Genomic DNA, 24351 nt, shown 5'->3' with positions numbered 1-24351 from the left:
AGCATAGTCCCATTGGCAGTTTGTCTCTGTCCCGCTCCGCGGCATGGGAAGTTTCACAAGGGCAGGCTATGTACTGGTTGTAAAGCGGGTTTCAACTTTCAACCCTTGCTAGCCCCGCTGTTAGGCCATGTCCACATGTACCAAATCAATCTTTTTTTCCCCTTCTTTGGCATTGTCTCAAGAATATTTGCATCCAAACAGATCCACTGAAAACAACTTAACATGCTGTAGTTCATATTTCAGCATATAGGTGGCGCTTGAAATTCACCAAAACCAGAGAAGAAGAGACAGAGCATGTGCATAAAGCATGCGCACTGTATACAAACAGACAGTAGAAGGAGAAACCAAACAAAACAAGAAAAGGATGAAAATGGCTAGTCAGTTGTCCATTATCCTTTTTCACTCAGCGTAGTGACAGAGGAGCATAATATTTTGCACCAGTAACCTTAATAGGCTCAACATCTTCTGTGGCACGAACACAAGCATGTAGTCTGCCATTGTTGTTTTTGTTGTTATGAGATGTCGTGGGGTTAAGAGGTCGAAGGCTAGAGGTCGAGGAGTGGGGCGATGGTGTCATCGATACGCAAAGTATGTGGATTCACCGTCCACACGTGAACGCAAGGGCAGCGTTTTTTCAGATTTGTTTTTTTTTTTTTACCAGATCTCAAAAAAATGTGTTTACATGCACTGCATTTACAGGATCCATGTGGACGAACGGCCAAAATGATGCAAAACATGTGCGTTTACTCACAGAAGCGTTTCCATGTGGATGGCCCCTTAGTCCTGTTGGCCCGCCGACAGGATTAAACAACACACGATAGTGATAGGGCACTCCATTACCCGTAAATTCAGGTTAGCGCCGCTGGCCACTGTTTACTTCCTGGGGCCAGAGAATCCAACAGCAGCTAATCTGAGGGTGCTGGCATCAGGCAGGGAGAAACAGGGAACCTAGGCAGGCACGCACGAGAAAGTGGTGCACAATAATATAACATTAATCAATCAGTCAAAATTTATTTTTATAGCGCTGTTGACAAAATTGCATTGTCACAGATTACTTCACAGATTACAAAGAAACCTACATTTTGCCCTACCACCAAAATTCCCATCCTCCCTTCACATCTACCACCACTCACATACCGGTAGGCTATCTGAATGAGAGCGCTGCACGACTATGAGCTGCACTGCAGGCAAACACAAAACACAAAAGAACTTCGTACAAAAAATGTGTTGTAAAATAGTTATTGTTTATACTCCAAACTTGAAAACATTAGCAAATGCTGGAAGATAATAATACATATAATAATATTTAGGGTTAGATTTCTATTCAGTATTAGAACACTAACTATAATTGGGCATTGATGAAATTTAAAATGCCAATTACATTGTAGCTTCACATGTAAATAGAAAATATGTTAGTAGACTTTAAGAATTTTTTGGCCACAGAATATGTTTTCTTCGTCAATCAAGAAAAAGAATTTGCATCAGAGCTTTGCCGATGGAACCACAGCGAATCGGCAATGCTTATGTCTGGGTTGGCATCATAGACTGGTAGGCATACAAAAAAACGTTATCCCTATGGCACTCAACACATTAGCAGTTGGTGACCAATCAACATTTCTTACTGCCCCCTCAATCAAGGCAGTCTAAAACCGTGCCTGTCAGGAAAGATACAAAATACCAAAGGCACTTAAGTTGGGCTTCAAAAATGGTCAGATAGAACTGACAGAAGCACCGTTTCATGCAATTTAATGCAGCAAGGAATTTTCATGCCATCAGAGTACATTAAATTGGCCCTTGCCGACCTCGGGACTAGAATGATGGCGACGCGTGAGTGGCAGCCTGTTACAGCAGCTATTGGTCACTTGTGAGCTTTTTCCTGTTTTATATTTCTTTTTGTCCTTTTTAACTGTTTTTAAGTATGTCTATTAAGAGCTCTCGCTCTCTGGGCAGTATGGAGACCTGGATTGAGGCTCTGGTCTTAATACTGCTTTATTCACTGTTTTCCGCCATGTCCGGGGAGCCTGTACGTAGCCTGATGTCCCTTGTGAGCTGAAGAGGAGGAGATGCAGGTGCCGTGCCAAAACTGCTTGCCGTAGCAGGAGGAGACGCTACAGACCCGTCCTCCTGTCTGTCATCATGGGGAATGTGAGAAGGGGTGAGAGTCCAAACAAGATGGACAAGCTAACAGCGCTGACCTGGCATCAGAGGGCCTACCGTGAGTGCAGCATCATGGTGCTCAATGAGACGTGGCTAACTGCGCTGACCGCAGACACAGACGCTAATCTGGATGGTTTTCAAATGCGGCGGGCAGACAGGATGGCAGAGAGTGGTAATAGGAAAGGAGGAGGGCTGGCTGTCTTTGTTCATGACAGATGGTGTAGCTCTGGGCAAATCATTGTTAAAGAACAGGTCTGCAGTAAGGACATCAAACCTTTTAGTGGTTAGCATGAGGCTGTACCACCTCCTGAGGGAGTTCACACAGGTGATTGTCTTCGCTATGTATATCCCCCCTCTGCTCATGCTGATGCAGTTTGTGACATCATCCACTCAGTCACAAGCTCACTGCAGACACAGCACCCCCAGGACATCTTCCTCATCTCTGGGGACTTCAATCATACCTCTCTGTCCTCCACCCTGCCCACATTCACTCAATGTCACCTGCCACACCAGAGACAATAAAACACTAGACTGCCAACAGGAAGGAGATATACAGCTTATTCCCCCTTCCTCCCCTGGGAAGATCACAACCTGGTGCATCTCCTGCCTGTTTACAAGTGATGGGTTAAATGCAGAGGACAAATTTCAGGTGTGGTTGCATGTAAAATTCTTCTTCTCCTTGACTTAACTGTGTGTGTTTCTCACGGGGAGGACATCGACAGTTTAACAGGCTGCATAATGGACTATATACACTTCTGTGTTGATAACACTGTACCCATCAGGACTGTATGGTGTTTTTCTAACAGCAACCCCTGGATTAATCCTGACATGAAAGCCCTAAAGAGGGCCTTTAGGTGAAAAAAACAGCTGAAGGCTGTGCAGAAGGAGCTGAGGAAGAAGATCAGAGACGGAAAGAACAGCTACAGGTGGCAGATGGAGGACCAGCTTCAGCAGAGAAACGTCAGTGGACTCTGGAAAAGCCTTAAAACAATCTCAGGGCAGAGGAAACCAGACTCCCAGGTGAACGACCTGAACCTATTCTTCAACAGGTTGGACCCGACAACCACCCCTCCCCCGGCCCAGTCATCTTTCAACACCATACAGCCTGCCTACTTTTGAGGGAAAAGCTGGAGCTCACGGGGGTGGATCAACAACTCACCACCTGGCCCTTTCCTGTCCACCCTGTACACTGCAAGCTTCTCCCACCCATCACCCCACAGCCATCTACAAATGTTCTCTGATGACTCTGCTATCGCCGGCCTTATCAGGGACGGGGACGACAAAGCCTACAGAGAGCTTATAGAGGCCTTTGTGGATTTGTGCCAGCGGAACAACCTCCAGCTCAACGCCGAGAAGACCAAAGAGCTGGTGGTGGATTTCCGGACATTGAGATGGTGACATCTTACAAGTACCTGGGAGTTCACATGAACACTAAACTGGACTGGACTGAACATATGAAAAAGGTCAGAGCAGCCTCCATCTGCTGAGGAAGCTCATGTCCTTTGGATTGCAGAGGGCACACCTGACTTCTTTCTTTGACTCTGTGGTGGCATCAGCCATTTTCTATAGAGAAGTCCACTGGAGCAGCAGCATCTCAGCAGCAGGCAGGAGGAGACTTGACGTTACGGCTCCCGCCGTCATCTGTCTGTAGTATATGTGCGTGTGTCTGTCTGTCTTTTTTTCTTCGTGCAGAGGGAGCGCTCCTGTCAGCCAAAGATTGTGTTGCTCCCACACATCATTGGCTCCGCATCCCTGGCGTGGCAGTGAGGGATTGGCCAGCACCAGGAGCGGGGGACTTAAAAGCCAATGCTGCTCAAGCGACGCGGTGGATCGCTATTGCGGAGGCATCTACCACTGACAGACTGTACTAAGAAATTTCATGTGTGACTTACTTAGAGTGTGTTTGTGCGCCTGAGTGCGGGAGTGTTTGTGAGTGTGCGTGTGCTCTGGGTAACCAGAGCAAGAGTGTCTGTGTTTAGAGAAGCAGTAGGGGTGAGCTGCCTTTTCTTTTGATTCTGTTTTCTCCTGTTTTGTATTAGGTTAGGGAGTTAGGTTTAGCACTTGTCTTTTGTTTTGTTTTCTTTTCTGTAGGGTTTAGATAGATTTCGGGCTCTAGAGGTTAGATTGATTTTGTTTGTTATTTTAGGCCTGGGCTCACCCTGAAGCCACGCTTCATCACTGTATATATACCGCACCCATCACTTGACTGTACATATTGCACCTGTTGTCTTGTAAATAAATTGTTTGTTTTCACTGAACTTACACCGTGTTTGGGTGTCGGTTATTTATGTTAGGCTCGCCTCCCTAGATCGAGCGTAACACTTGATGAAGAAGGCCAGCTCCATCCTGTGATGCCCTATTGACCCAGTGCAGGTGGTGGGAGAGAGCAGGAAAATGGACAAGCTGTCATCGCTGGTGGTGCAGGAGTCCCACCCCCTGCAGTTCAGTTTCACAGCACTGGGCAGCTCCTTCAGCAACAGACTTTTACACCCCAAGTGTTTGAAGGAGAGGTATCACAGGTCCTTCCTTCCTGCTGCTGTCAGACTCTATAATCAGCACTGCTCCCAGTAGCATACATCTGCATACAATTTTTATAAATACCCATATTTATTATATTTGTACTGCCACACTGTTTTTTGTAATTATTGTACACTAATTAAGTTCATATGCATATAGGAGTTTTATTCTTTCTATTCTATTTCTTACCATTTTCGTTGTTTTGTTTATTTTTCACTATTGCTATTGTTTATAAAAATACTCCTGTCTTATGATAGTCATTGTCAAGATAAATTTGGCTTACATTAGGTTATGTTCACATATATTATGTTCACATATTATTATATATCATACTGTGCTATATTACATCATGTTATACCATGGTCTGGGGGAATACTTGATTCTGATTGGCTGCAGGGTGTCCATTAACCCCTGATATATGGACACCTACTAAGTAGTTACAGTCAAATTGTCTGTTCACCGCTCTAAATCAATGCGCTAGCTGGCATATCAAATCTGAATATTTTATTTCCAGCACTGAGTGCAGTCCGTCAGTCCTTCAGTGTCTTATCCTCTGAACACCACAGGGTGGCGACTGTAACACACAAGCTGCAGAAAGTACACTTCCCCTCTAAACTTGCTGATAAGCGAATAACCTTACATCCCGTTCGCTGTTCAACTCTCTACTTCAGGCTGCGGCCACAGTAACGTTACACACGACCAATCATTTGTTCGCGTCGTCCATTAACTCCTGATTATGGACACCTCGTCGGGCATTATCCCTTACATATATTATAATGTCTCTTTTTGCCCTGTATTACATTATCATATCTCAGATTATCTCTTCACACTACATTAGGTTAAATCATTGCATTTTATATTATAATGTCTCGTATTGCCCTATATTATCTTATTTTATTAGGTTAAGTTATATGGCACTATATTATGTTAAAGTTTTTCTCCATTGGTTTGGCTCATTTCTTGAAAAAGAAATTACATTCTCAAAATAACATTGACAAACCTCCAAATCACTTGGCAATTGTTCACAACAGAATTGAATTTCTCATTCATTACATCAAATTGCAAATGTCTTAGTACATCTTTGCAAATGATTAAGTACAGGTAGCCTACAGTTAGCACAGTTACCCTATATTTAGCACAATTTCCAAGTGAATAGATCTTTTTTTTTTTTTTTTGGAACTTTATTTTTCAAAGTTTTCATAGTACAATTATACAAACAACAACCCCGAGCCCACCCACCCATCCAAGGGTACACATAATACACACACATACACAAGAAAAAAAAAAAAAAAAAAGTCTGCCACCTTTAAGGCTAAATTTAACATACTAAAAGACACCCTATAAGTTTTGATAGTAAGTGACGGTTCATACACAATGTAATTGTACTGCGCCTGGCTTCTCACCAGTCCGGCTGTCATGTGTGCAATCGGGGATCAAGAGAAGGGCAGATTGTCTGTGAATTGTAAGAAAGGACTCCAGGTGTTATAAAATCTGTTTGAGGATTTACCCCTAGAATATCTAAGTTTTTCTAGGGGTAGAAAAGCAAGGACTTCTTTTACCCAGCAAAGGAAAGATGGGGGATTGGTGGATTTCCACTGCCGTAGGATAAGTCTCCTAGCTAAAAGTGAAGCAAATGCAATGGCACGTGCTTGGGGTGTAGAAATCTGAACCTCCCCAGTTGTAACACCAAAGACAGCCGTAATAGGGTCTGGTCAGATGGGCCTGCCACATATATGTGAAAAAGCCTCAAATATCTGGATCCAGAAATGTGTCAGTGCTGGGCAGGACCAGAACATGTGTCCAATAGTAGCTATACCTTGATGACATCGCAAACAATGAGGGTCAGTGTTTGGATAGATGGCAGCCAACCGATCCCTAGAGAAATGAAGCCTATGTATGATCTTAAATTGTATCAGATTATGTCCAAGGCACAAAGAGGAAGTATGAATGAGATCTAGGCTACCTTCCCAGGTCTGCGCTGAGAGTTGGACACCAAGGTCCTGTTCCCAAGCGCATCTAGTCTTCTCTGATGAAGGCATACTGAAATTGAGAATGATGTTGTATATAAAAGAAGTGTTGCCCTTAAGGGTTCGGTCACGCTCCAGTTTTCTGTCAAGCAAATCAATATCAGGTAGGTGTGGGAATGGGTAGTGTTCCCTAGCAAAACTACGGGCCTGTAGGTACCTAAAGAAGTGAACCTGAGGTAATGTAAAATCCTTACGCAAAGTCTCAAATGAAATGAAGGTGCCACCTACAAATAAATCTTTAAAAAACACTATGCCATTATCATACCAAAAACTGTGCAGCAGGAAAAATATCATTATGAGTCAGGGGCATAAAGCCACTTGTATGAGTAAGGTTAAAGTGTTTCCTGAATTGATGCCATATTCTGAGAGAGTGTTTTGTCACAGGATTTGAAGAAGAGTAGTCAGATTTCTTAGAAAAGGAAGTACAAAGGCTAGGTAATGGTGAAAAAGAGGGACATATTTCAGTTTCCATGGCGACCCAAGTAGGGCCTTGCCCCGTTCTGAATGATGTAATCCAATAGGGCAATTTGGAGAGATTAGCTGCCCAATAGTATAACATGAAGTTGGGAAGTGCAAGTCCACCAGCTGATTTAGGCATCTCTAACATAGCCCTTCTTGCTCTTGGGACAGATTTGTTCCAAATAAATGATGAAATATGAGAATGTAGATCCTTAAAAAAGGAGAAAGGGAGAAACAGTGGTAGCATTTGAAATGCATACAAAAATTGAGGTAAGATTGTCATTTACACAGTGTTAACACGGCCTGCTAAAGAGATAGGCAAGGTAGACCAACACTTCAAATTGAGTTTCATATTTTCAAGGAGCTTTTTAAAGTTGGCCTCATATAAATTCTTGTAAGAGCGTGTGACCACAATACCAAGGTAGTGTCTGTCAAGGTAGTCTGTCGGGTAGTCTAAATGGGTAAGAATAATAATTAAGATTCTGTGCTAAACTGTTAATAGGAAAAAGAACGCTTTTGGAAAGATTCAGCTTGTAGCCAGATATACTTTTAACATGGTCCAGCAGATGGGTGATATAAGGTCAAGGGATCTGTAGGATTAGAAAGATACAGGAGAAGGTCATCAGTGTAAAGTGAAACCTTGTGAGTAATGCTCCCCCTAACAATTCCAGGCACTCTGTTGTCAGCTCTGAGAGCTATGGCCAAAGGTTCAATTGCTAAATTAAACAGAAAAGGTGACAAACAGCAGCCTTGCCTCACCCCACATTGGAGAAAAAGGAAATTTGAATTTATAAAATTAGTGCGCACAGCTGCCTGTGGAGTGCTGTAAATTAGGTTAATCCATGTGAGAAATGTTGGGCCAAAACCAAATCTACCAAGCACTTCCAAAATGTATGACCACTCAATGCGGTCAAAAGGCCTTTTCGGCATCTAGGGAGAGTAGAACTTCTGGTGTGTCTGAAGAATGATTGGAATAAAGTATGCTGAGAAGGCGCCGCATATTAAAAAAGGATTGCCTACCAGGTATGAAACCTGTTTGATCAGGGGAGATGAGATCAGAGATAACAGTTTCCAGTCGGTGTGCTAAAATGTTTGTAAGAATTTTGTAGTCATAGCAAAGAAGGCTAATTGGACGGTACCCACTGCATTCTAGGGAGTCTTTGCCCTTCTTTAGTAAGACTGTTATTATAGCCTGATTCATTGTTTCTGGCATTGTCTTTGTGGATAGAATGTCAGCGTATAGAGAACCTAGTATAGGTGCTAGTTTGTTGGAAAAAGCTTTATAAAATTCAATTGATATCCCATCAGGGCCTGCTGCTTGCTTTGCAAGGAGCTGATGGCTTGTGTAATTTCTTGACACGTAATAGGGGTATCAATAAATGTTTGTGCCTCTGGGCTTATCTGCGGGATGTCAAGTTTATCCAACTCTTGGATCTCCCCAGTATTAGCATTAGCCTCAGATGTATAAATATCTGTGTAATAATGTCTGAATTGGTCATTAATAGTCTGTGGGTGGGTGGTGGTTTTATCTGGTGCAATACGGATTTCAGGGATAGTGGTCTTAGCTGTTTTCTGACGTAGTTGGTGGGCGAGGAGTCTGCCTGCTTTATCACTGTGTTCATAATGTGTTTGCTTTGATTTAAAAAGGAGCCGTTCTGTGTATCTGATGGATAAGCAATCATACTCTGACTGCAGTAGTAGACGCTCTTTGTGCAAATCAGAATCAGAAGGATCAGAAGCAGCCCTACAGTCTAGGTCTTTTATCTGTCTAGATAAATCAGTAAGTCGCGAATGAAGCATTGATTGCAAGTTGGCTGAGTAGGAGATGATTTGCCCTGTTATATACGCTTTAAATGCCTCCAAAATGGTGCTATATGACACCTCTGGAGTCGTATTGATCTCAAAAAAGTAGTCTATTTGACTATTAATAAAATTTGTGAAATCCTTATCAGCTAATAGCAGTGGATCAAAGCGCCACGTTCTGTGTTTTGTGCTACTTTTTGGCATATGTAGGTCTAATTGCAGAGGGCAGTGGTCTGATATAATAATACTGTGATATTTTGAATGTTTGACAAAAGAGAGAGACCTGTCATCAACAAGAAAATAATCGATTCTTGAATAAGACTTGTGTACTGGGGAGTAAAAAGAGTACTGCCTGGTTGTCGGGTTAGAGCCTCTCCAATGGTCCAGTAGCCCGTAATCGTTAAGAAAGGACAGAAGTACCTCCCCAGACTTAGAAATATTGATTTTGGTCCCAGCCCTGGACCTGTCCAAAACTGGGTCGAGAACACAATTGAAATCTCCTCCCAATACCAGATGATGTGAATTGATATTTGGCAACTTGGCTATAAGGCGTGAGAAAAACTGGATTGTCCCAGTTTGGACCATACACGTTGGCTAGGATAATTGGAGTGCCAAACAGTTTCCCTGCGACTATGATGTATCGTCTATTAGTATCAGAGATGACTTGAGATGGGACAAAAGCGGTCCCCCTTTTAATCAATATTGCCACCCCTCTGGTTCTGGCCCCGTAGTTAGAACAGAATATTTGATCAACCCAGCCTCTTTCTAATTTGGAACGCTCGGTAGCCAAAAGATGTGTCTCCTGTAAAAATTGGTTGATTCATCCCTTTTATATACCAGCTAATGAGACGTGTGGGGCAGAGCGCACCTCTACTTTGTGAAGTCATATAGTATTTTGAGTGAACACTTGGGTGACATAACAGTAAAAGGTCCTAGTGGTGAGCAGACAAAAAACATACATTCAAAAAAACACAGAGTACGCTGTGTAGAAAGAAAGAAACAAGTAAATATGTACCCTATATCCCTATGCCGACCTTCCCCTGAACTGGAGATCGCATAAACAACCCCTTAGAGGTAATAGCACATGGCTTTGCAGGTAGCCTAATTACTAACTAAACTAGTATGCAGTCTGCAGGAATTATAAGTGATAATAAACAGAGGAACATTTTAAACATTGATTAAACATGAGATTAAGGAAATGTAACAGGAGTGACAGGCTGCCATGTTAGACCAACCATTAATCAAATAGCCATCATTCAGATAACTAAGTTTATATTGACCAAACATGATGCAAACCAGTGAGGAAAAAAATAACAATTGAATAAAATATCACCTTAACAGTCCACACAAATGACTGTTGTGGCTTTGACAGTCCTTGTTGTCTAATTAACTTATATTATGATTGAATATAATGCAAAACAGTGAGGAGAAGAAAAAATATCACTTTAACAATCCTCATGAATGACCATTGTGATCACGGCAGTCAGTCCTTATTGACGGCGGACAATGTTCTGGGAAACATATGCACGGGCAGCTTCAGGATCAGTGAAAAAGGACTCGGCCCCATTGAATGAAATGCGGAGCCGGGCTGGGAAAAGAAGTCCTAACCGAACTCCTGGGACGTCCTTCAGCATCCGCCTGACGTCGTTGAATGCCACTCGCGCTTTGGCCACTCGCGCAGTGAAATCCGGGTAGACAGAGATGGTCATGCCGTCGACTTGGATCCTCTGTTTGGTTTTTGGCAGGCGCAGGATCTCGTTGCAGTCCTTGTAGTAGTGGAGACACGCTATGACAGTCCTGGCCGGTTGCCCTCCTTGTGGAGCTGGCTGTAATGATCGGTGCGATCTGTCAACCAGGGGTGCTTTTTCCAAGTTGAACGCAACTTTGAGCAAAGCTGAAACCGTTGAAGTGGAACAACTGCCAGGAGATTCAGGAATTCCAACAATCCTTACATTATTTCTCCGCGATCTCCCATCTAAATCTTCACATTTGTTTTGAAGGGTTTCAGTCAGCTCCGTCAAGCGCTTCACATTGCGTTGTAGTGTTGTTACATCGTCACTGCATGTGGACAGGCTGTGCTCTGCGCTAGCTAGCGTGCTGCGTAGCTCGGCTAATTCTGAGTTAGTTGTGTTTTTGAATTCCTCCAGACCTGATTTCAGAGCCAAGTGAATAGATCTTATTGATCTAAAGTGATCGTTGATTCTCAGTCTAACGGTCATTCTCTCCAAAACATGTCAGCATAATTTCATTGTATAAGTTATCACATGCACAATAGTCTGTTCAATTGTCAAAATGAGTCAAGAACCTAATACCATGAATACCATATATGAATGTCTTGGAACATTTGATAAATTGATTAATTGACAGTCAGGTGAAAATAAAACTTGACTAACGAAGGAGGAGTTTCACACATCTCAGATGACCAATCAAACAATATGTTTGGTTACCTGACAGGCGTTGTCCATGATTGTGAAAACTGCCAAACATGTATGTATAGAGCTTGACCAGGACCAGTACAATTCCTGAACATGAAGGCACCTGGCCAAGTAAATGAACAAGGGCAACTGCCTGCTCGAGGAAAAGGAAGAAGAGGAGGCGGAGTAAGGGTGCATGGAGGTGGAGAGTGTATGAGCATCAGGCTCAAAATCAGAGGTCCCTGCTGCATGCAATTGACGCTGCGTGTGATGATATTACAGGAGATCAGTGCAGGGGATGGTTGCGGCATGCACGCCGTTTCTTCCCTCGTTGCATCGCCAGGGAGAATATACGCTATGATGTGGACAAGAATCTGTGGCCAGACAGACAGCAGCATGTGGATGGCCAGGAGGGTGAGTGACCAGTGAAGAAATGTTAGTTTTGAATCTCCAGCTTTATTTACAGCACTGTAGGCTACATATAATGTTCCTTGTTTTTTGTTTATGTGTTTATATTACAGTATATTGTGCTGTATACGTTTTCTTTTACAGTTTTTCTCAGTTGCTTTGGTACATTTCTCGAATCATCCTTGACATTTGCAAAATAGTAAGTGCATTTCTCAAAACAATTCGTACAAATAGCAAAACACCATGGATTACCTGCAAAAGCCAGTCTCTTTCTCAAAATCATTAGTTAATCTCTCAAAAGTAAATATCTGTGTCAATATACATGTCAGTGCCATCAGAATGAGTCCTTGTGTCATTGTGTACGGGTAAAACAGTCAAATTGCTTAGTCATGTTTTCAATATAACAGTGTACTCTGGAGGGGTGTTCTGATGTAAACTATGGCTAAAGTTCTGATGACAATTATTGTTTCACCTTAGTGCATGCGGGAGATTGACTGCAAGAGACTGGACAAGATTCACATTTACGCTTTACGCTACGATTTAATTTTGAAGCATGAGTGAACAGTTTTGGGAGAGATATGAGCTTTTGCAAGTGAACTATGGTGTTGTGCTGTACTGTAAGACTGTTTTGCCAATTGATCTTAGAGTTTTAAGAATGTAATTTCTGTTTTAAGAAATGAGCCAAACCAATGGAGTAAAACTGTAATATTTCCCATACCGTGTTCCAGATTACTATTTATCTATTTTTTCACTTTTTCATCGTCCTCCTCCTGTCTTCATATTTATACTTTTTACTTTATTTACTTATTTATTTTTATTTCATGATCTATCTATGCCATATTTCATATGTATATAAAACCATACTATCTGCTTCTCAGCCACTTGCACGCACGCACACCTGTACTACCTATATACATATCATCATAACTTTACGTAGTTTTCTGTTGTTATCTGTACTGTACGTCCACCGTCTGTATTCGTAGTCCATGGGGTGTGATGTATTTGTTCCTCATGTCACCTTGTCTGTCACATAATTTCACCAATAAAAAAAAAAAAATACTCCTGTCCTTTTGCTGCTGTGGCAAAGAAATTTCCCCATTTGTCGGACAATAAAGGTATACTGAGTCTGATTTTGATTACTTGTGTCTTTAATCATGATGTGGTTTTGGACAGTGCTAAACTCTAAGGTTCCAAAGTAGGTGTACATGGAGGGGGAATGGTTTGGAGGCGAAACTTTACGTGATCTGTTCACCAGAGATGCGCGTGGATATGCTAACACTGGTAGTGCAGCAGGAGGAGGACATGACTGTGTAAGGACACAATACTTGCAAACATATATTTTGACAGCTTTCAGCATTTACAGTACAACCAATAAGTTCAATTCCAGAAGAACAATAGTGTGAATTCTGAATCAGCATTCAAAATGATAAAGAACAGAAGGACAAATAGTATGGAAGTCTTTACACCAATTAAAGACCAGAAGAACAATAGTGTGATTGCTGTGTCAGCAAAGAATTCCGTCTTCCATCATTCACAACCAATAGCAATTTGAATAACTAGAGTATGAATGCAACTGCATTCACCTTTATGACTGATAAATACATAAGAGATACTGGGTGTAGAAAAAAGGTTATTCAAGGGAAGAAGTGTATTATTGTACTAAGAATTCACTTACCCCGTTTCTGCATGAAACTGAAGAGGTCATCAAGAAACTGTTTGCGCTTTTCATCACAATCCAATTCATATAACTGAAAACGAAAAAATGAAATCAATTAATAACATATCAAACGTTTTTACCAAAGAAAAACAAGACCATGCTTGATCAGTGATAGGTAGGTTCCCTGAAAGTGAGGTTAAGAATCGTGGCTAACACAGACAAGGATAATTAAACAATCTCTATGTAATCTTGAGCACTGAGGCCTGAGAGGCAAAAACCAAATTGCTGTTGTATCAAAGTCAAAAGGGCTAGAACCCTCTTGAGTTTGTCCTGGTTTATTAGGGTTTAAGACTGAAGAGTTTATTTGGATTGAAGCCCAAATGGCTTGAATCCCAAGTTTGTGCTGGTTTATCATCATGTTTAAGCTTGAAGGGCAGAACTGTATTGTTTTGGCTAATTTTAGCTGGTTAAGACCTCTGTCCTCTTTAAGTGGATATAAAATGTGATTATACAACCAAAATAATAGTTTCTTATGATGTCACATCACTTTTTACATGCATCACCACTCAATAAGCGATTAGGTCATATGTTTTTTTTATCTTACTTGACCTCTGTCTGACGACCACCTACTTCCAGTACATGAAGGCTTCTACAGACAAAATCACGGTTGTGCCATAGGCTCAATTGTGTCTCCAATTGTGGCCAACCTCTACATGGAAGAAGTTGAGAGCAGAGCCTTGATTACCTTCACGGGAAATGCTCCTAGCCACTGGTTCAGGTATGTGGATGGTCAATTTCAGAACAAGGGAAGTGGAAGCCTTCACAGAACAAATAAATGCTGTGGACAATAAGACCAAGTCCACACAGGAACACGTCAGAGGAGACAGTCTGCCCTTCTTGGACTGTGCAGTAGAAATTGAAGAAAACAGAAGCCTCAATATTAAGGTGTACAGAAAACCTACACACACAGATCAGGACTTGCTGTTCGACTCTCATCACCCACTGGAGCACAAGCTGGGTCATCATAACCCTAAACTATCGGGCTGAGACCGTGCCCACTCAGTCAGAAGGGGAAGGAGAAGGAACAGAAGCACATCAGGGTTCACGAGAATACGTAACAATAACGTCATTCCCTATGTCGCGGGAGCATCTGAGAAACTCAGGAGGATCTTCCATACACATCATATCCCAGTTCACGTCTAACTTACCAACAAGCTGAGGCAGAAACTTGTTCCTCCTAAGGATGTTCATGTTCAGTTCATGCTGTTCGGTGCAGCCAGGACTGCACAGTTTTGTACATTGGGGAGACAAAGCAACACAGGTGTGTTTACATAATAAAGCTAAGCCAAACCTCAGCTGGTGCTTACTGGTGTCAGTTGCAGTAACCAGATGCAATTTAGCAATTGCTGTTACTAGAAAAAAGCCTAACCCCATATTATTTATTTTTTTATTAATTTACCTTTATGTAGCCGGTAAGTCAATTGAGAACCTGTTATTTGCAATGACGACCTGTAATTAGCTACTGCCAGCAATTTTCAACAACTGTAGTTTTCAGTAAGCCACAGTTGCCTCCCATCACCTCTCAACAAGCAGTATTGTGAGGTGACTGCACAGTCACACATTACCAGCTAAGACTTAACTGCGACAGTTTATTTTTCCTTATGGTTAAGTAAGGAGTGTGGCCAGTGTGTTGTTTACATGTCCAGGGGCCTCAGGAGCCATTAATCAGCTCTGTGTGCGTGTGTTAAGGTTTAGCTAAGGGACAAGGCCCTAAAGAGCACTAAAACTGAATTTATCTCTTATGCCAGATGTGCGGAGCTAACTCAATGTATAAATTTCCATTTAAGCATGAAGAGACAATACGGTCAACTTTAGGCTGTAAGCGTTAAAGCTCTTATCAGTAGAGTTTGGCAATGTCCAGATGATGAGCTATTCCAGATGGAGGAAGTAGATCAACTCCTCTTTCTCCCATTTGATAGCTAGACCGTCAATCCACCAAAGAGACCATTTAGAGGGAGTAGGTTGGTACAAGCGAATGGGCTCTAAAAGGCCCGGACAGACACAGAAAGGGTGGTGGTCACTTGTAGATTTCAGAAGATCGAGAGTTTGAGAGGATTTCTGGTAGAGCAGAGGGAAAAGTATTGGGGAGAACTTTGCCAGGATTTGAGAACACCAAGGAGCGGCCGCCCTGGTTTGGACACAGTCTTGAGATCTGTTTTAATAAAGATTGTTCTATCATTCCACCCAGCCTTGCCTCCACAGATTCTTTTATCAACATACTACATGCCGACAGCTTTGATGAAGACCGCCCAGAAAGAACAATTTTTTTTAACCAGTTTCAACAGTTTATAAACTTTAAATTTATATTACAAACGAAACAACACAACGTGATTGCTTAGCTATCATAGTTTCCAATTAATGATAAAAAAATCTGCTTAAAAACAGGTGTTCCTTTGGCAATTGTGAACAAATTCCTACAGAACCCGAGAATATCTTCTGTATGGAAATACGACAAGTAAGTGTGGACACGGGGCAAACATGGTTGTCATTACACAAAGACTACAGCAGCTTCCTGAGCTAACATAATGCATTGTGCACCATCCTGGCCTAGAACCTGTCTGACTGAATATATTTCCACTGCAGAATGCACTGAACATTTGGGGAAGTGTGCAGTAAGCTTTTGGTCACATAAATACTATTAATTTATCCCAAAAGCGTTATGATGAAAAGTCTGTCTGCTTCCTCTATCTTATATTGCTTATAGTTTCTTTACTATCTTTACGTGTTAACATGAAAATTACATATTAAACAATGAAAACACAGAACAGTTAGTAAAGATGTTTTATTGTAAGAAACATTTGTAAACATGTGTTGACATGTATGAAATAAATAGTGATAATAATGATAATAATAATAATAATAATAATAATAAGTAGTAGAAGAAGAAGAAGAATATAAATATCTTAAGTGGAACAGTTGAACTTTATATATTAACTTCATTATCAATATGAATATCAATATTTTTTACAGGAAAACAACCACTGCACAGCATTCCCAGATATGGAAAAGTAAAACATGACAGCACTGTTACAGTATAAGTAACTTTTCTGTAATGTGAATGTAGAGTCTTAGAAGAAAGCTGGGTGCCAACACTGTGTCTTTGAGGTGGCTCAGTCTGGCAACCAATATCTCTTTGTAGTGCTAGCAGGTAACTTTAATGATGTACTGGCCTCTATAAAAAAAAAGGGACGTGACATCAACTTTATCTTACATGAATTGCTATGCCAACAGATACATAAAGCATAAAAAGTATCACTCATAAATAAACTCCATGAGAAGAAACTCATTACACAGACTAGGCGCTTAGTTTTGCTGTAATGTAGCAGTCAACCCTACACTTGTTTTGCCCTGGGCTATGCTCACATATTCCAGTTTAGAAAACATTACCAAATGCATTATTCCAAGAAATCCCGAAAACTTAGACCCGGTGGAGGGTGTGTGTATGTACTGCATGACCGACCGGGTCTCTGGGTTTGCATGTGGAGACCATGCTGATTGCTAACTCAAAGCTAGCGATTAGCGTCAGCTTGTACTATGGGACACCACTTGGTTAGTTCATGTAAAATTGCAAAATTAACACAGCTAAATATTTGGAAAGTCTGCCATTTCCCTAGTACATGCATTCAATAATTTGCAAGATCAGAAACGTACTACACAGAATAATTCTACTGTGGCTCTCACTTGTGGTGTGGTCAGAGAAGCTAGCGGTTAGCTGCTAGCCTTACCTTCATAGGTGTGATTGGCAAAGGACAAAAAAGCAGGAAAATGTACGGCTCCACTATGTCTCTCTTTACATTTATTTTGTCCCATTGTTGGCTTCAGCTAAAAAAAGAAATAGTTCGCCCCACACGTCCAAAAATCGTAGAAGACAGTGTTCTCCCTAGATTTTTTTGTAGCAGCAGTGCTCTGAGTCAACACTAAGGGGGTCCGGGGGCATGCCGCCCCAGAAGAACATTTTTAAAAATAACCCTTTAAATGGTGACTACTTGTGTGATTTTTGAAAAAAAAATTAATTTTCAGAATTTCAGAAACAGAATCTAAGACATGAGACAAAATAGTGTAGAAGTTGACATTGCTGCTTGAAAATATGTTAACCTCTTGAGCATTAGAGAACTTTTTTACCATTATTTTCTTTATTATTATGAAGTCAGAAGTCAGTGGGCCACATGACATGGAAGCTATTGAGAAAAAAAAAACATTCTGCAAATTAATATTCATGTAAAATAGAGGAAGCACTAAAATACAATAAAAAATGGTGTGTCTCATGTCTCCAGCTTACTAATACAATCTGCTTCTGGTTTGGACTTACTGGGTCACATGACATGGAAGATATCGAAAAAAAAACTGCAATTATTTTGTATTAATATATTTATGCTGAGTTATTTAATAACAGTCCCTAAGTCAGTTTCCAGCAATTCAGCGCGAGGCTCTGGGAGGTGAGCTAACTGTCCTCTTGCTGCTAACACTGGGCGAACCTCAGTAAAGTCGCAGCTGGACCCGAGTGAATATCCGTTGAATATCCAACCTAACACTAACTTCACCCCGGTTTAATTTGTCGCCTATTGCAGCCTTTGAATAGGATGACAAGGATTTCAGTCACTCAGCTTAAACAGTGACTTCTGCAAATAGCAGTAATGACAATAATAACTGATTTCAAGATAACTTAGGGTGTAGTGCTTTCACTGTGTGCAACTTAAATTCGCCATTCGCCTGTGGTATTAACCTACAAAAATCATGTCTTTTTTTTGCGGCTGCACTGAAAATCCAGTAGCAGAATATGGATGTATATATATATATATATATATATATATATATATATATATATATATATATATATGTATATAGGGGAAAACCTGACACATCAGATAACCTTCCTCAACAACTGCAAGCTCTTTGGTGGAGCTCTTTATCCAGAAGAATCACACCCCTGTACCTTGTTCTCAATGGCAAAACACTACATCACGCAAGAGTTCACCCTAATCTACAAAAGAAACACACAGCTAATTATTTGTCTGCTTACATGTCCCTCGTTTGCAGGTATTCCACACAAAGTTCGAAGTGTCCCACCGTTTAGGAAAAGTCTCCCGACTAATTCTGTCTTGTACTGGCCGTGGTTGGAGAAACAGTCAGTCTGGAAGTGGTAGCACCAGAGCATGTGAGCGGAGCTGAGCGGAGCTGAGCGGAGCTGAGCGGCGAGAATTTCCGCTCCCCGCTTACGTGGGTGTTCGCTCCTTCGCTCCATCGCTCAAAGTGAAACCAGACCGCTCCGCTCAAAGACCGCTCTCCGCTCACCTAAAATTTCATTAAGCTCTGGTGAAATCGATCCACGCTCGCTCAAATTTAAAAGAGTGAGCAATTCTTGACGTTGCGCCTATATGACCTGTCTGCTTGCTTTACGAAATATTTTACAAACTCCATCTCTCAACGAATGACCTCCTTGAAGGCACACGTGAGTCTGTGTGACTTGTGCATGCCCTTGACTCGTGGAGAGTGGTATCGGAACGGAACTGGAGCGAAACGGAACCATTGCTCTGGCCTTTGTATTAAAACCCGCTCTGCTTTCCGACTATATTTTGCACGCTCCACTCCCCGCTCGCTCCGATCCGCTCCGCTCACATGCCCTGGTTAGCACACACAAACATTTTTTCTGACTGTAGCTGGGACGTTGCCTTCAAAAATGAATAGATAGATAGATAGATAGATAGATAGATATACTTTATTGATCCCAAGCTGGGAAATTCCGGTGTAGCAGCAGCATTATACACAGAGACAATAACAACACAATGAAATAAGAGGAACAACCTAGACATATTAAATAGCAATAAAAAAAAAGTAATATACAAATTGTACAAATGTATAAAAATGTATAAATAAGCAGAGTAATTGTAGTGCAAGATAAAATATAAGGTGCAGTGAACAGATTGTATTGAATTAAATCCATGCCGCTCTTCTATCCTCTGCAGCTGGGACACGATGGAGTGTTGTAATGCTCATCTTTACAGCCAACAACAGAACACCTCGCATTGCGGTTCGACATGGTGCTTTTGATAACATAATGGCGGATCTCCGAGAAGATAGCACTGTACCTAGCGGGTGGAGACACCGTACGTATGCTGTGATGGGAGGGGGTGGTGGGTGGGAATATTCAAATGTTTCGGTCAATGACGTTGGTGACCGATCCAAATTTGACTCGCTCATCTGGAAACTGCAGGGAGACACTGTCAGAAATCTTTATCCCACTCAAATAAGCATGGATGGTCTTTTTTCAATGTTTGCATGCATGTGGCAGCGCCATAGACCCAAAATAACTATATAGACCCCCATATCCCAGAAAAGGTGAGTTTTTCATAATATAGGACCTTTAAAATCAAACATCTTAAGTTGACCCACCCAAGCAAGTTGAACTGATAGAAAATGATAATACAAGGTAAACAATGGGGACCCTGTGTATGTCAATAAATGAAACTTATGCAGTGTTACTTAACAAAGTTTATTTTAACTTGTAAAACAATTATAAACTTAAACATCCTGGTCCAACAGCTGTAAATAAAAGTTGCTGTTTATTATAACTTTACAATCAGCTCCCCACATATAAGAAGATGAACCTTGACACACAAGTTCTCCTTTTGTTCATATGTTTGTAGTGGAATCTCAATGCTTTTGCACTCATTTTAGGGACAGCATATATGTATGTATATATATATATATATATATATATATATATATAGATATATAGATATATAGATATATATATGTATATATCAGTGGCGGCTGGTGACTGAAAAGATTCAGGAGGAAAACCAGTCCACGGTGTCATGTTAGTTTATACAAGTCAACTACTTAATCCTACTTTCTTATATTCAATGAAAATTAAGCAATAAAACAATGACTTACAAGACTTCTTTAAAAAACATTTCATTAAATGGCTAATGTACAAGAAAAAAGAAATACCAATGCGTATCCGTTCCGGGATTCAATACCCGGTCACCTGTGTAGCAGGTAACCGCTCTAACCACTATGCCACCCTAGCTGTCAATACAAAAACTACACAACAGTGCATCTGTTGCTGCTCTGTATTGTGTGCTCTGTAACTGTGTTGCTGTCCCGGTCGTGCCGCTAATGTTATGTCCTCCAGCAGGACGAACGAAACGAAAACTATGAATTATCTTTCTGACTGCTTCTCTCTGATTTCTCTGAACAGTTTTTTTTCTTTCAGAAATGTGCTTATATTTCCTTTGAAACCGATTCCAATATTGCTGAAAACTCCATATTTCTTGTCCGAGCATGGCTGGCAGTGAAAGCTGTAAAATACATTTAAGTATTTTTTGTTTACGGTTGTATAAATGTGAGAATGAAATTTGGGAACTGTTATTGGACCAACCTGCTGTCAATCTTGTATTCTGGTTGCTGATTGGTGAGGGAGGACGTCCTCCCTTAGCGCGTCATTTTACGTGTCTTAGCCAATCATAGATCAGCATGAAAAAATCCTAAATGCATTGAGTGAATGTAAGGAGATCCCTCCCACGGAGGACAGAAGCCCTCCGTCCTCCTCTAGCCCCCACCTTCCTGCTCCCTGCTCCTTTCACAGACTGCTCTGTCTCCTCCATCTGCAGCTGTCGCTGTTGAACCGTTTTAAGTGGATTTTCTTCCAAAGAAGAAACTTTTTTTTATGATATAATATATATATATAATATTTTTAAAATGATACTGAGATTTGGTAATGATTTATTTCAACCAGTTACTCTTTCTTAAAAAAAAAATTGATCTTCCTCTTGCCATCCATCCATCCATCCATTTTCATCCGCTTATCCGGGGCCGGGTCGCGGGGGCAGCTGCCTGAGCAGGGACACCCAGACTTCCCTCTCCCCGGATACTGCCTCCAGCTCTTCCGGGAGGACCCCAAGGCGTTCCCAGGCCAGCTGGGCGACATAGTCACACCAGCGTGTCCTGGGTCTTCCTCGGGGTCTCCTCCCGGAGGGACATGCCAGGAACACCTCCCGAGGGAGGCGTCCCGGGGGCATCCGAAACAGATGCCCGAGCCACCTCAGCTGGCTCCTCTCGATGTGGAGGAGCAGCGGCTCTACTCTGAGCTCCTCCCGGGTGACAGAGCTCTTCACCCTATCTCTAAGGGAGCGCCCTGCCACCCTGCGGAGGAAACTCATTTCGGCCGCTTGTATCCGGGATCTTATTCTTTCGGTCATGACCCAAAGTTCATGGCCATAGGTGAGGGTCGGAACGTAGATTGACTGGTAAATCGAGAGCTTCGCCTTTCGGCTCAGCTCTCTCTTCACCACGACGGACCGATACAAAGACCGCATTACTGCGGCCGCTGCACCGATCCGTCTGTCAATCTCACGCTCCATCCTTCCCTCACTCGTGAACAAGACCCCAAGATACTTAAACTCCTCCACTTGAGGCAGGAACTCTCCTCCCACCTGGAGGGAGCAGGCCACCTTTTTCCGGTCGAGAACCATGGCCTCGGATTTGGAGGTGCTGATTCTCATCCCAGCCGCTTCGCACTCGGCTGCAAACCGCCCCAGGACATGCCGGAGGTCCCGGCTCGAAGGAGCCAACAAGACCACATCATCCGCGAAAAGCAGAGATGAGATCCATTGGCTCCCGAACCAGATCCCCTCCGGCCCGTGGCTGCGCCTAGAAATTCTGTCCATAAAAGTAATGAACAGAACCGGTGACAAAGGGCAGCCCTGCCGGAGTCCAACATGTACTGGGAACAGGTCTGACTTACTGCCGGCAATGCGAACCAAGCTCCTGCTTCGGCAGTACAGGGACCGTACGGCCCTTAACAGAGGGCCCCCGACCCCGTACTCCCGGAGCACCCCCCACAGTATGCCACGAGGGACACGGTCGAATGCCTTCTCCAAGTCCACAAAACACATGTGGACTGGTTGGGCAAACTCCCATGAACCCTCGAGCACCCTGCGGAGGGTATAGAGCTGGTCCAGTGTTCCACGGCCAGGACGGAAACCGCATTGTTCCTCCTGGATCCGAGGTTCGACTATCGGCCGAATTCTCCTCTCCAGTACCCTGGAATAGACTTTCCCGGGGAGGCTGAGGAGTGTGATCCCCCGATAGTTGGAACACACCCTCCGGTCCCCCTTTTTAAATAGGGGGACCACCACCCCGGTCTGCCAGTCCAGAGGCACTGTCCCCGACTGCCACGCGATGCTGCAGAGACGTGTCAGCCAAGACAGCCCCACAACATCCAGAGACTTGAGGTACTCAGGGCGGATCTCATCCACCCCCGGTGCTTTGCCACTGAGGAGCTTACGGACTACCTCAGTGACTTCGGCTTGGGTGATGGATGGGTCAACCTCTGAGTCCCCAGCCTCTGCTTCCTCTATGGAAGGCGTGTCAGCGGGATTGAGGAGATCCTCGAAGTATTCCTTCCACCGCCCGACGATATCCCCAGTCGAGGTCAACAGCTCCCCACCTCCACTGTAAACAGTGTTGGTGGAGGACTGCTTCCCCCTCCTGAGGCGCCGGATGGTTTGCCAGAATTTCTTCGAGGCCGACCGGTAGTCCTCCTCCATGGCCTCCCCGAACTCTTCCCAGACCCGGGTTTTTGCTTCCGAGACTGCCCGTGCTGCCGCACGCTTGGCCTGCCGGTACCCGTCAGCTGCCTCAGGAGTCCCCCGGGCCAGCCAGGCCCGGTAGGACTCCTTCTTCAGCTTGACAGCAACCCTTACTTCCGGGGTCCACCACCGGGTTCGGGGATTGCCGCCGCGACAGGCACCGGAGACCTTACGGCCACAGCTCCGGACAGCCGCGTCAACAATGGAGGTGGAGAACATGGTCCATTCGGACTCAATGTCCCCAGCCTCCCTCGGGATCTGGTCAAAGCTCTCCCGGAGGTGGGAGTTAAAGATCTCCCTGGCAGAGGGTTCTGCCAGACGTTCCCAGCAGACCCTCACGATACGTTTGGGTCTGCCAGGTCTGTCCAGCTTCCTCCCCTGCCAGCGGATCCAACTCACCACCAGGTGGTGATCAGTTGACAGCTCAGCCCCTCTCTTCACCCGAGTGTCCAAGACATACGGCCGGAGGTCAGATGACACGACCACAAAGTCGATCATTGATCTCCGGCCTAGGGTGTCCTGGTGCCATGTGCACATATGGACACCCTTATGCTTGAACATGGTGTTTGTTATGGACAAACTGTGACTAGCACAGAAGTCCAGTAACAAAACACCACTCGGGTTCAGATCGGGGAGGCCGTTCCTCCCAATCACACCCCTCCAGGTAACACTGTCATCGCCCACGTGGGCGTTGAAGTCCCCCAGGAGAACGACGGAGTCCCCGGTTGGAGCACTCTCCAGTACCCCTCCCAGGGACTCCAAGAAGGCCGGGTACTCTGCACCGCTGTTCGGCCCATAAGCCGAGACAACGGTGAGAGCCCTATCCCCGACCCGAAGGCGCAGGGAAACGACCCTCTCGTTCACCGGGGAGAACTCCAACACATGGCGGCTGAGCTGGGGGGCTATAAGCAAGCCCACACCAGCTCGCCGCCTCTCGCCGCGGGCAACTCCAGAGTAGAAGATAGTCCAGCCTCTCTCAAGGAGTTGGGTTCCAGAGCCCAGGCTGTGCGTGGAGGTGAGCCCGACTATTTCTAGCCGGTACCGCTCAACCTCCCGCACCAGCTCAGGCTCTTTCCCCCCCAGTGAGGTGACATTCCATGTCCCCATGGCTAGAGACACCATCCGGGGATTGGGCCGCCGGGGCCCCCGCCCACGACCGCCACCCATATCCCTCTGCACCGGCCCCGTCTGAACCCTCCCGCGAGTGGTGAGCCCACGGGAGGGTGGGCCCACGTTGCTCGTTCGGGCTGCGCCCG

General features: G+C 43.6%; 1 protein-coding gene across 1 annotated transcript in view; it reads right to left on the bottom strand.

Moving 5' to 3' along the window:
• arid3c (AT rich interactive domain 3C (BRIGHT-like)) overlaps positions 1-24351 on the bottom strand; it is a 202034-nt gene that overhangs the window by 60956 nt on the left and 116727 nt on the right. Inside the window, exon 3 of the mRNA XM_030415818.1 lies at positions 13461-13533. Coding sequence (XP_030271678.1) covers positions 13461-13533 — 73 coding nt within the window. The remainder of the gene's footprint in view (positions 1-13460; positions 13534-24351) is intronic.

This window comes from Sparus aurata, chromosome 5 (genome assembly GCF_900880675.1).
Source record: "Sparus aurata chromosome 5, fSpaAur1.1, whole genome shotgun sequence".
Classification (NCBI taxonomy): Eukaryota; Metazoa; Chordata; class Actinopteri; order Spariformes; family Sparidae; genus Sparus; species Sparus aurata.
The sequence above is the reverse complement of the archived record's forward strand: the minus strand, read 5'-3'. Positions and strand labels throughout refer to the sequence as shown.